We start from the raw sequence: 14,759 nt of genomic DNA on the forward strand, positions 1-14,759 counted from the left end.
CAATTAATTGATCATATCATTCTACTTCCTAATTGATCATATTAGGGAAAGTAGGCATTGAGGTTAAGGGATCCTATGGCCAATGTTGGGGCACTAAAATTGTATATATATATATGAGGAATAGCTGAAGGAGCAGGAGAATGGAGTGGGGCAGGCAGTTTTGGGCAGTAATACAAAGGCAGGTAACAGGAGCCACAAAATAGTAAATAAAACTTGAAAGAATGATGGAATCAGGGCAGTTACAAGCACAATGGAGAAAGGATAATAGAGTTACAGCAAAGAATAGATAATCCTTTGACCATCAGGAAAACCCTATATTGGCAATATTGAAGGGGGAGGAAATTTTCCCCCTTTTCTTCGCAGGACAATCATCCTAAGAAAGTCATATTAGCTGATCCCACCAAGACCCTTTATGAAGGATTGTGCTGCTTCCTGACCAGGGGACAAGCCAAAATTTGCAGACACACCTGAAGAACTCCCCAGACCACCAGGCTGATGTCAGAAATGAGGAAGCCCACTTTCAGGGCAGAACGGGAGAGGGACAAAGGACTGTTGGAGGTTATAAAAGGGGCACAGGGGACAATTATCTTTGCTCTGTAGGTCAGAGTCCATTTATCCCTGCACTAGTATGAAGGCGAGCCAGTTAACTACATTGTTGTGGACCTCTGTTTCATTGGATTGGCAATTATACCAGAAGGATGAGAAGGTTCATTCCCGCTTTTTTTGTGGGGGAGGGGTGGGCTTTTCTCTTACAGGAACCCCTGTCCGTTGTACATTTTGGAGGGGTGGGGCGGTTGCTGACAGCAGGTCCTTCTTTCCATCATTCCCATTATTTGTGTAAATTTTGTACATCTGTCTCCTCAGTAGATTGTAAGCTCTTTGTGGACAAGAAATGCATGTTTTACTTCTGTTGTACATTCCCATGCACTTAGTGCAGTGCAATGCATGCAATAGGAATTTAATAAATACCATCACTATGGCTACTACCACTACTGCTACTACAACTAACTATTTTTGGAACTAACCTCAAGATAACGGCGTTTACTTATAAAGACCTTCCCCAACTAAGAGAAGCAGTGTGGCTTAGTGGCAAGAGCATGGGCTTGGGTTCAGATGACGTTCAGAGGACGTGTGTTCTAATCCTGGCTCCGCCACATGTCTGCTGTGTGCCCTTGGGCAACCACGTAGCTTCTCTGGGCTTCAGTTATCTGTAAAATGGGGTTTAAGACTATGAGCCCCATTTGGGACAACCTGATTACCTTGTAACCAGAACTTGACATGTCCACGGGCAGGGACCAGAAGAGAAGCTCCAGTGCCAGTTCACTCAGATGAGATCGAGGTTCTTCTGCCCATCCCCAGAGGAGGCCAGACCCAGCCTGCACCCTCTGCTCCTCTGCCGCTAATCTCCTCACTGTGCCTCGTTCTCGCCTGTCCCGCCGTCGACCCCCGGCCCAAATCATCCCCCTGGCCTGGAATGCCCTCCCTCCCCACATCTGCCAAGCTAGCTCTCTTCCTCCCTTCAAGGCCCTACTGAGAGCTCACCTCCTCCAGGAGGCCATCCCAGACTGAGCCCCCTCCTTCCTCTCCCCCTCCTTCCTCTCCCCCTCCTTCCTCTCCCATCCCCCCCCACCTTACCTCCTTCCCTTCCCCACAGCACCTGTATATATGTATATATGTTTGTACGTATTTATTACTCTATTTATTTATTTATTTTACTTGTACGTATCTATTCTATTTATTTTATTTTGTTAATATGTTTTGTTTTGTTCTCTGTCTCCCCCTTCTAGACTGTGAGCCCACTGTTGGGTAGGGACCGTCTCTATATGTTGCCAACTTGTACTTCTCAAGCGCTTAGTACAGTGCTCTGCACATAGTAAGTGCTCAATAAATGCGATTGATTGATTGATTGATTGTATCTACCCCTGCGGTTAGAACAGTCCTTGGCACATAATAAGCGCTTAACCAATACCATTACTATTATTATTAGGCCCTCATTTCTTCTACTCCCACTCCCTTCTGCATCACCCTGGCCCTTGGTAGTTGTTAGGCACTTAGTATGTGTTAAACACTGTTCTATGCTTCTTTTTTCTCTATGCTTGAGAGTCAGAGGTCATGGGTTCTAATCCCTGCCCTGCCACTTGTCAGCTCTGTGGCTTTAGGCAAGTCACTTAACTTCTCTGGGCCTCAGTTATCTCATCTGTAAAATGGGGATTAAGATTGTGAGCCCCATGTGGGACAACCTCTTCAACTTGTAGCCCCACCAGCACTTAGAACAGTGCTTCGCACCTAGTAAGTGCTTAACAAATACCATTATTATTATTATTAGCATTATTATTATTTATTCATCCCTCCCTCCGCCCCACAACACTTATGTGTACATCTGTAAGTTAGATTATTTACTTAGATTAATGTCTGTCTTCCCCTGTAAACTGTAAGCTCCTTCAATCGTTCTGTCATATTAATTGAGCACTTACTGAGTGCAGAACACATGCACTAAACACTTGGGAGGGTACAATACAAGAATGACCAGAAATATTCCCTGCTCACAACAACCTTACAGTTTAGAGGTTCAAAGCCCTACTGAGAGCTCACCTCCTCCAGGAGGCCTTCCCAGACTGAGCCCCCTTTTTCCTCTCCCCCTAAGTTTCTGCCCCCACCTTAAAGAAGGTATCTATGTCCTTCTTTAAGGTGGGGGCAGAAACCTAGTAAGGCTACTGACTTTTCAACCACAGCTCTGGGTTAGACAGCTGAATCCTAATTGATTCCATGACTGGTTTTAAGGCAAGTTTTCAAATTGCTCAGTAGTGATAGAAAATGACTTTTAATTTGGGGATAGTCTTAACAGGAAATACACCATAAACTAGGGTGTAGGGTTGGGAGTGGTGAGTTACCAAAACTTGGACATGTTCAGTGTGAGGAAATTCTATGGCACAAACTCAGGACTAAGAAAAGGCTACCATCACAAATTTAATCTAAGCTGGCTGGTCTTCCACCTTCCTTCATGTGGGTTTTGCCAACATACGTTTTTTCAGACACCTCTACTCCAAAGAGAGTTCTTCACTATTAGCAGTGCCTTTACTGAATACAAAAATTAGCTACCTGATGACTGTCCCTAATTATACTAATATGAATGAATCTTCTATTTGCATTATGAGAACCATTCATTCATTCATTCGTATTTAGGGGGCGCATACTGTGTGCAGAGCACTGTACTCCATGCTTGGGAAGTACAAGGTGGCAACGTATAGAAACGGTCCCTACCCAACAACGGGCTCCCAGTCTAGAAGGGGGAGACAGACAACAAAACAAAGCATGTGGATAGGTGTCAAGTAGTCAGAACAAATAGAAATAAAGCTAGATGCACATCATTAAAAAAATAAATAGAATAGTAACTATGAACAAGCAAAATAAACAGAGTAATAAATCTGTATAAACATATATACAGGTGCTGTGGGGAGGGGAAGGAGGTAGGGTGGGGGGATGGGGAGGAGGAGAGGAAAAAGGGAGGGAATGATCAAATGGACTTTATTCCAGGTGTTCTGAATCACAATGACCACTTCTTTGTGAAAATGCTGGATACACTTTCACGGATCTGCTTGGTCCTCACCCCATAGATGATGGGGTTGAGAGCAGGTGGGACGACCACATACAAATTGGCCAGGAGGATGTGGGCGTAGCCGGGGATTTTGTTATGTCCAAAGCGGTGGGTGAGGAAAGAGAAGAGGGCCGGGGTGAAAAAGGCCAGGATGACACAGATGTTGGAGATGCAAGTGTTTACAGCTTTGAGTCGTGCGTCCCGGGAGGGAAGTCTAAAGACAGTGTAGAGAATCCTGATGTAGGAGATGGCGATCAGCAATATGTATAAAAAAACAAAAAGGATGACACATAAACCATAAATGTTGTTGAGTTTGATACTTGCACATGCCAACCGGGCAATGCCCATGTGCTCACAATAGGTGTGGAGGATGATTCGGTGCCCACAGTAGGGCAACCTCAACAGAAGAAATACCAGGGGAATCAACGAAGAGAAATTTGTCAGGACAGCTAACCCCAGGAATAACTTAATGGATTTATTGGTGAGGATGGTGCAGTAGCGGAAAGGCTTGCAGATGGCCACAAAGCGGTCATAACCCATGGCCACGAGCACCATACCCTCCATACCGGTGAGCATGTGGATGAAGAACATCTGGGTGAGGCAGCCCCCAAAGCTGATCTCCTGCAGGAGGAGCCAGAAGATGCCCAGCATCTTGGGGATGGTGGCTGAGGACAAGCCCAGGTCGATGGTGGCCAGCATGGCCAGGAAGTAGAACATGGGCTGGTGGAGGCTGTGCTCGGTCTTGATGACGAACAGGATGGTGCAGTTTCCCATGAGAGCGATCAGGTACACGACACAGAAGGGGAAGCCCAGCCAGTTGTGTGCAGCTTCCAGCCCTGGTACCCCCAGCAGGAGGAAGGAGGAAGGGTGGAATTGGGTGCCATTGTGATTTCTATTGTCCATGGACATTACTGGAAGAGACACTGTTCTCCTGGAGAGACCTAAAGAAAATACATTATTGCTCTGCTATCCAAGTGGAATCCATTTGTTTTTCCCAGTAATCTTTGTCTTGGTTTTTCTTTAGGAAAGACTCTACCTCAATCGAGAAACAAATCCCTCATAGAAGCTTAACAATAGTGATGCTTATCTTGACCAAGAAAGGACCAGATAACATCATCTTTGTGGAATCCCCACTGAGTCACTCCATCACAATCCTTGCAGTGGTCTTTTTGCCTGCAGACTACATAAATTTTTCTCATTGACCAATCAATCGATGAATCAATCAGTCAGCCAGTCACCAGTGGTATTAATTGAGCACTTACTACTGAGTGCAGAACGTTGTACTAAATGATTGGGAGAGTGCAAAGTCCAAGATCAGGGGCTCACAATCTTAATCTCCAATGAGGTAATTTAGACACAAAGAAGTTAAATGACTTGCCCAGGGTCCCAAAGCAGACAAGTGGCAGAGGTGGAGTTAGAACCCAGATCCTTCGGATTCCTAGGCCCGTGCTCTATCCACTAGGCAACACTGCTTCTCAGCATGACCCAGAGTGTCAACAACTGGGATGGCCAGAAGAATAAGACATGACAGGAGAATTTCTGCTTTAAGCACCAATGTACACAAGGACCAGGCTGCTACAGCTAGGAAAATTACTGGGGAGACATTCAGAAGTACCAGCACATTGTCAGGGAGTGAAATGGCTGCCAACCCCACTCCAAAAGAGGAACAAATACCTGTCTATGTGTTTTGTTTTGTTTTGTTCTCTGTCTCGCCCTTCTAAACTGTGAGCCTGTTGTTGAGTAGGGACAGTCTCTATGTGTTGGTGATTTGTACTTCCCAAGAACTTACTACAGTGCTCTGCACAAAGTAAGCACTCAATAAATATGATTGAATGAATGAATGAATGAATGAACCGATGACAATGTGCCATATTTTGGAAAAAATGGTCTTAATTTGGCTGAAGGTTGTGACAGAACACTCTGCTAAGTCTTATTACACTACTGAGGGATGCTTTGGTGTGATACAAAATTGAGAAGGTATATGTTGTGGTAAATAGCTCCATATGGTCTTAATTTAGCTAAAGGTTCATTCATTCATTCCTTCAATCGTATTTATTGAGCACTTACTGTGTGCAGAGCACTGTACTAAGCACTTAGGAAGTACAAGTTGGCGACATATAGGGACGGTCCCTACCCAACAGCGGGCTCACAGTCTAGAAGGGGGAGACAGACAACAAAACACTGCTAAGTCTTATTACACTACACTACTCCTCAAAAATCTCCAGTGGCTACTAATCAACCTACGCATCATGCAAAAACTCCTCACCCTCGGCTTCAAGGCTTTCCATCACCTCGCCCCTTCCTACCTCACCTCCCTTCTCTCCTTCTACAGCCCAGCCCGCACCTTCCTCTCCGATGCCGCTAATCTCCTCACCGTGCCTCATTCTCGCCTGTCTCGCCGTCAACTCCTGGCCCACGTCATCCCCCTAGGCTGGCATACCAGATTTCCACACATCCGCCAAGCTAGCTCTCTTCCTCCCTTCAAGGCCCTACTGAGAGCTCATCTCCTCCAGGAGGCCTTCCCAGACTGAGCCCCCTGCTTCCTCTCCCCCTCCTTCCCCTCCCCATCCCCTCCACCTTAAATCCTTCCCTTCCCCACAGCACCTGTATATATGTATATATGTTTGTACGTATTTATTACTCTATTTATTTATTTATTTTACTTGTACATATCTATTTTATTTATTTTATATTGTTAATATGTTTTTTTTTGTTCTCTGTCTCCCCCTTCTAGACTGTGAGCCCACTGTTGGGTAGGGACCATCTCTATATGTTGCCAACTTGTACTTCCCAAGCACTTAGTACAGTGCTCTGCACACAGTAAGCACTCAATAAATATGATTAAATGAATGAATGAATACTGAGGGATACTTTGGTGTGGCACAAAATGCATAAGGTATATGTTGTGGTAAGTAGCTCTGTATTCTGTACACACTACACATTCTTTATTCTCCAGACTAATTAATCATTCAAATCAATGATATTACTGTGCGCAGAGCACTGTACTAAGGGCTTGGCAGAGTGCAATATAACAGAGTTGGTAGACATGATTCCTGCTCTCCAGGAACTTAAATCTAGTGAGGGAGACAATCATCAAAGTAAATTACCAATAGGGGAAGCAGAAAAGTATAAAGATATTTGCCCAAACTACCCTGTAACCCGTAGACTAGAGCAGGGAAGAGTGGACAGTTCAGACCTGTTCAGTATATCCATGCTGCAGTGTTGGAGGATGCAACAAGGGATCTGGAAACTGATAACATAATATCTTTCTTTTCCTTTGGGAAATGCTTCCCACTCAACAGTTCCAGAGCAGGGGGCAGTGATGAGGGAGACGAGATGGAGCACAGATTGGTGTTAGAAGAGCAATGTGGGTGGGTTGGGTTGTGGTGGAAGAGGAGAGAGGTGAGATAAGAGGGGAACAGCTGATTGAGTGCCCTTAAGTTGATGGTGAGGAAAGAGAGCAATGACATCATAGAGAGTTCTAATTTTGCTAGAACAGAGGTAGGTTGAGAGATTCAATTAGCTGGCCAGATGGAACCCCAGGCCTTATTTCACACTGCTGTATTCCAAGAGATATTCTCCCTATGCACAAATTGTGCCCTGTATTGGGAAGCAGGAATTTACAGCAGGTAATAAAGACATGCAACCTTGTTCTACCACTGGACACAAGGTGCATTATTGCAGATTGTTTCCATGTAAACCACCTAATTTTTCTATGCCCAGTATAGATTCTAAATGCCATTTAGTTTTTACAACTTGTAATTATGTCTATGCTGCTCTCTTTGGGGACCTTGGAAACAAATTGGTGAAACTTATTTTGGGTGCAGAAAATTTAATAATAATAATTGTTAAATGCCTACTATGTGCCAAGAACTGTACTAAGCATGGGGTAATTGGGTAATCAAATAATCAGGTTGGACACAGTCACTGTCCTACATGGGTAGGAGGGAGAACAAGAATTTAATTCCCAATTTTCTGATGAGGAAACAGAGGCACAAAGAAATTAAGAACCCAGTTTCTCTGACTCCCGAGCGATGTTGTTTTCACTAGACCACACTGCTTCTCTCTGTAATTACTCCTCTGCCCTATTTATGAACTTCATTTCATTGTAGTTTTGAACTTCTTTTTCTCCAGTAATCTTTCAAAGAGGTTCTGAACAGACTTTACACCATCAAAGAAGAGGTCCTTTATAGAACAGAGAAGCAACCTAAATGTGAATGCATGGTCAAGCACCAACTTTAAGTCTTGAAAATAGTAATAAACCTGAATCAGATGGTGTTCCTTCAGAAATCTTCCTGCAAAGAGGGAACCTAATGTTTAGACATCCAGATGAGCTTTCTTCAACCAGTAGAAGTGTCTCAGGTCTCCAAGACTGGAACCATAATCACCTTCTTCAAGAAGAAAGGTGAGAGAGCTGATAGGCATTTCTGGGGCATCTCACCATTCTGTTCAGGATCCCAGGTAAACTCAATCTGGATCAAAGTCTGATAGAGAAACAGCATGGCCTAAGGGATAGGGCTTGGGCCTGAGAGTCAGAATGACCAGGGTTCTAATACAGGCTCTGCCACTTTTCTGCTGTGTGACCTTGGGCAAGTTGCTTCACTTCTCTGTGCCTGTGACCTCATCTATAAAATGGAGATTAAGACTGCGAACCCCATTTGGGACTTGGACTGTGTCCAACCTGATTAGCTTGTACCTGCCCCAGAGCTTAATGTAGTGCAGGGCATATAGTAAGCCCTTAAGAGATATCATTAAAAAATTGGATACCGTGTATTTACTACCTGAATTGCAATGGGGCTTCAGAACACAACACAGCTCAGCAGACGTGATCTTTGAAGCATGAGAAATTCAGGGCATGTACAGGGAAGAACACCAAGAAGCAACGTGGCTCAGGGGAAAAAGCACTGGCTTCGGAGTCAGAGATCATGGATTCAAATCCCGGCTCCACCAATTGTCAGCTGTGTGACTTTGGGCAAGTCACTTCACTTCTCTGGGCCTCAGTTACCTCATGTGTAAAATGGGGATGAAGACTGTGAGCCCCCCGTGGGACAACCTGATCACATTGTAACCTCCCCAGTGCTTAGAACAGTGCTTTGCACACAGTAACTGCTTAATAAATGCTATCAAGTCACTTAACTTCTCTGGGCCTCAGTTACCTCATGTGTAAAATGGGGATTAAGACTGTGAGCCCCACGTGGGACAACCTGATCACCTTGTAACCTTCCCAGCACTTGGAACAGTGTTTGGCACATAGTAAGCACTTAATAAATGCCATTATTATTATTATTATTAAGAGGACCTCTATTAGCTATATTTATTGATCTTCTATAATACATTCAACATTGTCTGCATCATTGAAGACTGGCAACAGCTCTCCAACTTTGGCTGCTCAGAAAAGTTCCTCAGATCATAAGGAAGCAGCATGGCCCAGTGGAAAGAGCATGAGCCTGGGAGTCAGAGGACCTCGGTTCTAATCCCAGCTTCACCTCTTGTCTGTGTTATGACTGTGGGCAAATTACTTACCTTCTCTAGTTTCCTCTTCTACTAAATGGGGATTAAGACTGTGAGCCCCAGCACTTAGTGCAGTGCTTGCCACATAGTAAGCACTTAACAGCCACCATTACAAAAAAGATCATAAGCCTAGTCCATAAAAGCATGATAGTCATGGCAGAACTACCCTGTAACTATTAGACTAGAGGAGAGAGGTGTGGACAGTTCAGACCTGTTCAGTATATCCATGCTGCAATGTTGGAGGTTGCAACAACAGATCTGGAAACTGTTAGCAGAATATGCTTCTGATACTTTGTGAAATGCTTCCCACTCAACAGGCCATGACCATCTTAGAAAGTTTATGAGCTGCTGGATGCTGGAAATGACATTTGAGAGGCACACACGTGAGGTTTCTTATGGTATTTGTTAAATGCTTACTATGTGCCAAATACTGTACTAAGTACCGCGGTAGATACAAGCTAATCAGATTGGACACAGTCCATATCCCACAGTGGGCTCCAGTTTCCGTTCTACAGATGAGGTAACTGGGGCAAAGAGAAGTGAAATGATTTACCCAAGGTCCCACAGCAGACAAGTGTGGTGGACCCAGGATTAGAACCCAGGCCCTTCTGACTCCCAGGTTCATGCTCTATCCACTAAGCCACACCACCCCATCCCTTCAAGGGGTGCTTCCCACTTAGACTGAATCCATTAATCTGCTCTCCAGGTGTGACACCGAGAGGGGAAAGAAACTACACAAAGCCAAAGTTCTTCATTGCACATTCAAACTGTAATATTGTTATTATATTCTATTACTTTGGGAGATCCCTATCTAACATGCATAGAAGGAGTAAATGAAATCAAGAAATCTGGCATGCCAAAGCAATCCCCCCAAAATGAGACCTCAGGCTTCAGTACTAAGTTTTTAAAGTTGTGGTGTTACCCTCTCTCATGAGGAAATCTTACAATGGCTTATTCATTCATTCAATTGTACTTATTGAGCATTTACTGTGTGCAGAGCACTGTACTAAGCATTTGGGAAGTACAAGTTGCTTCTCCCCCTCCTCCCCCTCCCCATACCCCCCCTCCTTACCTCCTTCCCCTCCCCACAGCACCTGTACATATGTATATATGTTTGTACATATTTATTACTCTATTTATTTTACTTGTACATATTTATTCTATTTGTTTTATTTTGTTAATACGTTTTGTTTTGTTGTCTGTCTCCCCCTTCTAGACTGTGAGCCCACTGTTGGGTAGGGACCGTCTCTATATGTTGCCAACTTGCGCTTCCCAAGTGCTTAGTACAGTGCTCTGCACACAGTAAGCACTCAATAAATACAAATGAATGAATGAATGAATACAAGTACTCCACATGACTTCTTAAGGAGGATGATCATTTATGAACCACATTCAACATCAGATGGTAGAGGCAATGTGATCTGGTGGATAGTACACAGGACTGAGAATTAGGAGATGAGAATTCAATTCCCAGTTCTGCCACTGGCCTGATCTGTGAACTTGGGAAAGGTCACTTAATCTCACCAGATCTCAGTTTCTTCCCATATAAAATGGGGAGGGGATATTTTGAAGCCCATGTGTCCAATCAAATAACCTCGTATCTACCTCAGGGCTCAGTACTTAATAAGGCAGTTAATAAATCCCAATATTATAAAGACAGACTTGCCAATTAAATTGTGGAATACAGACAACTAGCTTTAGGCAATGTTCATAGCAGCATAGCTTCCCTGGCAGGTCATGGAAAATAACAGGTCACCTAAGCAACTTCTTAATGATGAACTGAAATGTACACATAAAAGCAGGATGGACTCAACAAGCATTTTCACAATGAAGAATTACTAGTCTCAAACAATGTGACATAGAGGTGGGAGATGACAGCCAGAGAAGGTGAGGCCATTAAGAGAGAGGTTGTTCTTAAAAGCTTGGGCAAGGTTTAGGATACCAAGAGCCCACTTAGAAAACACTGACAGGTGCTTCAGGTGGTGAAGAGAAGAATAGATAGAATGGAAAGGATCTTACTGGTAATTCCATGAACTTCCAAAAAAAGCATAAAAGAGCTTTTTCTCTCTCTCTATTTCTCTCTCTCTCTCTCTCGCTCTCTCTCTCTCTGTCTATCTATCTATCTATCTATCTATCTATCTACCTATCTATTTCTCCCCTCCATCCCCTATTTCTCCTTCTCTCTTAGTAAATAAGCTCCATTAAAATATTCTTCAAGAATATTTCATTCTTCTCCATAGCCCAATAAAAGAAGCAGCATGGCTTAGTGGAAAGAGCCAAGAGCTTGGGAGTCAGGGGTTATGGGTTCTAATCCCAGCTCCACCACTTGTCAGCTGGGTGACTTTCAGCAAGCCACTTAACTTCTCTGTGCCTCAGTTACCTCATCTGTAAAATGGGGATTCAGATTTTCAGCCCCATGTGTGACAATTTGATTGCCTTTTATCTACCCCATCACTTAGGAAAGTGCTTGGCACAAAGTAAGCATTTAACAAATACCATTATTATCATTAAGCTGGCTACCAGGCAAAAACTCCTCACTCTCATCTATCAGGCAAAAACTCCTCACTCTTGGCTATCAGGCAAAAACTCCTCACTCCTCACTCTCGGCTTCAAGGTTCTCCATCACCTCTCCCCCTCCTACCTCACCTCCCTTCTTTCCTTCTACAGCCCAGCCTGCACCCTTTGCTCCTCTGCCGCTAACCTCCTCACCGTGCCTCGTTCTCGCCCATCCCACTGTCGGCCCCCTGCCCACGTCCTCCCACTGGCCTGGCTGGAATACCCTCCCTCCGCATATCCGCCAACCTAGCTCTCTTCCTCCCTTCAAAGCCCTACTGAGAGCTCACCTCCTCCAGGAGGCCTTCCCAGACTGAGCCTCCTTCTTCCTCTCCCCTTCCTCCTCCTCCCCATCCCCCTGCCTTACCTCCTTCACCTCCCCACAGCACCTGTATATATATATACATATATATATATATGTGTATATATATATGCATATATATATGTTTGTACATATTTATTACTCTATTTATTTATTTTACTTGTATATATTTATTCTATCTATTTTATTTTGTTAATTTGTTTTGTTTTGTTTTCTGTCTCCCCCAACTAGACTGTGAGCCCACCGTTGGGTAGCGACTGTCTCCATATGTTGCCAACTTGTACTTGCCAAGCGCTTAGTACAGTGCTCTGCACACAGTAAGTGCTCAATAAATATGATTGAATGAATGAATGGATGAATGAAATTAAGCACTTAGTACAGTGCTCTCTACATGGTAAGTGCTCAATAAATATGATTGAATGAATGAATGAATGAATGACCAGAGAGAGATGCTGTTCAAGCAAACCAGTCCTGAATAAAAGCAGAGCATTACATAAAGTAGGTATTAATCACAAAAATGCCAATGAGTAGCCTGCTGGCTTTACACCAGCTGGAGCTTTGAGAATTGATGGACATCATTTCTTTGTGTCCTTAGAATCAGCTGGATCTGAGACCATTGGAAACCCCAGGTTCCAGGAGCACATGAATTACACCCAATATGTATGCCCCTTTTCGTACTAATGCCCAAGTTCTCAGACTGAGCCATCCCACCTGCCCCACTACTTCTGCCCTGAATGAATTTCCCTGTGTTGATTTACACACTTCATTTATCCCAGCCGCAGACTCACAGCACTTACGTACATATCTATAAGTCATTTGTTTATAATAATCCTTGCCTTCTGCTTTAGACTGCAAGCTCCAAGGATCATGTCCACTAACTCTGTTATACCATAGTCGACCAAGTACTTAGTACAGTGCTCAGTAAATACCACTGATTGACTGATGAATGGGAAAGACACAGAGGTGTGGCTACGAGGACTTTGTTCTCCTTTGAGAGGGTGGGGTGAAATAGAACCTAAATCAGTGTGAGTGCCAGACTGATTGCTGACTGAAAAGGCAGCAATCAGGAGACTCCCAAGGAGTCTGAACTGTCCTGTGTAAGAATATCCACATTGCCTATATATCCCGGAGCCCCGAGTACACCTGATCTCAGGCTGACACCTTGGCATGCTCTCTTCTGAGATGCCGGAATAAGACTCTCTGTGCTGTCTTGTAGGGTCCCACCAACCCAAGGCGGAGCTGGAGTTACCCCACCCCTGCCCCCTCTGCACCCTCTCCTCAGCGCTTCACTGCCCTCTTGGAGTTGGAGCCCAGTATCTCCTTTTTACTTCTAGGATGGGTGCTGTAGTACTTGGCACCGGCAGAACTTCGTGCTCCCTTCTTCCCTCGGCCAGTGTCTGTCTCTGCCAAACCCCAGTTGAGCCACTGGGGTTCACCCGCCTCACCCTTCTTCTCCTCAGCCCAGCCCAAGCAGACTCACGCATCTCTGCTGTGGCCCCCAGCAATCCTCCATCGGGGATGAGGCTGCCCAGCTATGGGACATCGGCTTGCATCTGATGCCTGTATGGCCCAGAGAAGGGAGGGATGTTTATTGTACCCGAAGCCCTTGGGAGCTGCCTCCCCTCGAGGCTCTCTGGAGCCTGGAGCTCCCTGGTGAGCCATTTCTAGGCTGGATTGACCTACTCTAACCCTTTCTCTTGCAATATTCCTCTTCTGGATCCCTACAAGGAGAGCCTGGCTGCTCCTACAGACCCTGGAGAAACCTGCTTCTTGGCTGTGTGGTTTCTGGTGACTACCAGTCACCCTGCTCCTTCTGGGTTAATCTCTTATCTCCTGGGTGCTTTGAAGACTTATCCCTTTCTGGTTTAACCCATAATGTGGCTGGCCTTCTGAGTAATGCATGGACCCTCTGGATCCTGGCCTTATCTCCCATTAAGCCAGGCCTAACAGATGGGAAGGGAGAATACCCTGGGGGATGTAAGGGCTTGATTGGTGTTCTTTCTCAGTGTTGCATCTTTCCTGATCTGTCTGTTTCCAGTCCCTTCTCTGCATTCTTGGATTATGAGCCCCCTGAGGGACAGAGATCATGTCTAACTCATTCATTCATTCATTTATTGAGTACTTTCTGTGTGCAGAACACCATACTGAGCACTTGGAAAGTACAATTCGGCAACAGATAGAGAAAATCCTAACCGAACAGTGGGCTCACAGTCTAGAAGGGGCGAGGCAGACAACAAAACAAAACAAGTAGACAGGCATCAATAGCTTCAAAATAAATAAATAAAATTATAGATATATACACATCAATAATAAAATAAATATAATAATAAATATGTAAATATATATACAAGTGGTGTGAGGCAGGGAGGGGTGGAGCAGAAGGAGGGAGTAGAGGCGATAGGTAGGGGAGGAGGAGCAGATGAAAAAGGGGGCTTAGTCTGGGAAGACCTCCTGGAGGAGGTGAGCTCTCAGTAGGGCTTTGAAGGGGGGAAGTGAGCTAATTTGGCATATGTGAGGAGGGAGGGCATTCCAGGCCAGAGGCAGGACATGGACCAGGAGTCCATGGCAGGACAGGCAAGAACATGGCACAATGTGGAGGTTAGCAGCAGAGGAGTGGAGTTTCAGGCTGAGCTGTAGAAGGAGAGAAGGGAGGTGAAGTAGGAGGGGATAAGGTGATGGAGAGCTTTGAAGTCAATAGTGAGGAGTTTTTGCTTCATAAGAAGGTTGATAGGCAACCACTGGAGATTTTTGAGGAGCAGAGTGACATGACCGGAGTGT

The 14,759-nt window shown here is 44.7% G+C and overlaps 1 protein-coding gene across 1 annotated transcript; it reads right to left on the bottom strand.

Annotated features, from left to right (window-relative positions):
- Positions 1–410: 410 nt before the first annotated feature.
- On the bottom strand, positions 411–4,504 carry LOC119942748 (olfactory receptor 52E4-like). Its single transcript, XM_038763673.1, has 2 exons — positions 3,549–4,504; positions 411–549 (listed from the first exon to the last, which is right to left on the bottom strand). The coding sequence occupies exons 1-2, from the start codon at positions 4,502–4,504 to the stop codon at positions 411–413; spliced, it is 1,095 nt and encodes a 364-aa protein (XP_038619601.1).
- Positions 4,505–14,759: the final 10,255 nt, after the last annotated feature.

Source organism: Tachyglossus aculeatus, chromosome 2 (assembly GCF_015852505.1).
Source record: "Tachyglossus aculeatus isolate mTacAcu1 chromosome 2, mTacAcu1.pri, whole genome shotgun sequence".
NCBI classification, from domain to species: domain Eukaryota; kingdom Metazoa; phylum Chordata; class Mammalia; order Monotremata; family Tachyglossidae; genus Tachyglossus; species Tachyglossus aculeatus.

Excerpts from the sequence above, each read along its gene's own strand:
- LOC119942748 (XM_038763673.1), bottom strand. The coding sequence starts at position 4,504 with ATGTCCATGGACAATAGAAATCACAATGGCACCCAATTCCACCCTTCC. Across the intron at positions 550-3,548 it reads TTCACAAAGAAGTGGTCATT|TCCTTTGTCCCTCTCCCGTT; the intron begins GTGATTCAGAAC and ends AACCTCCAACAG.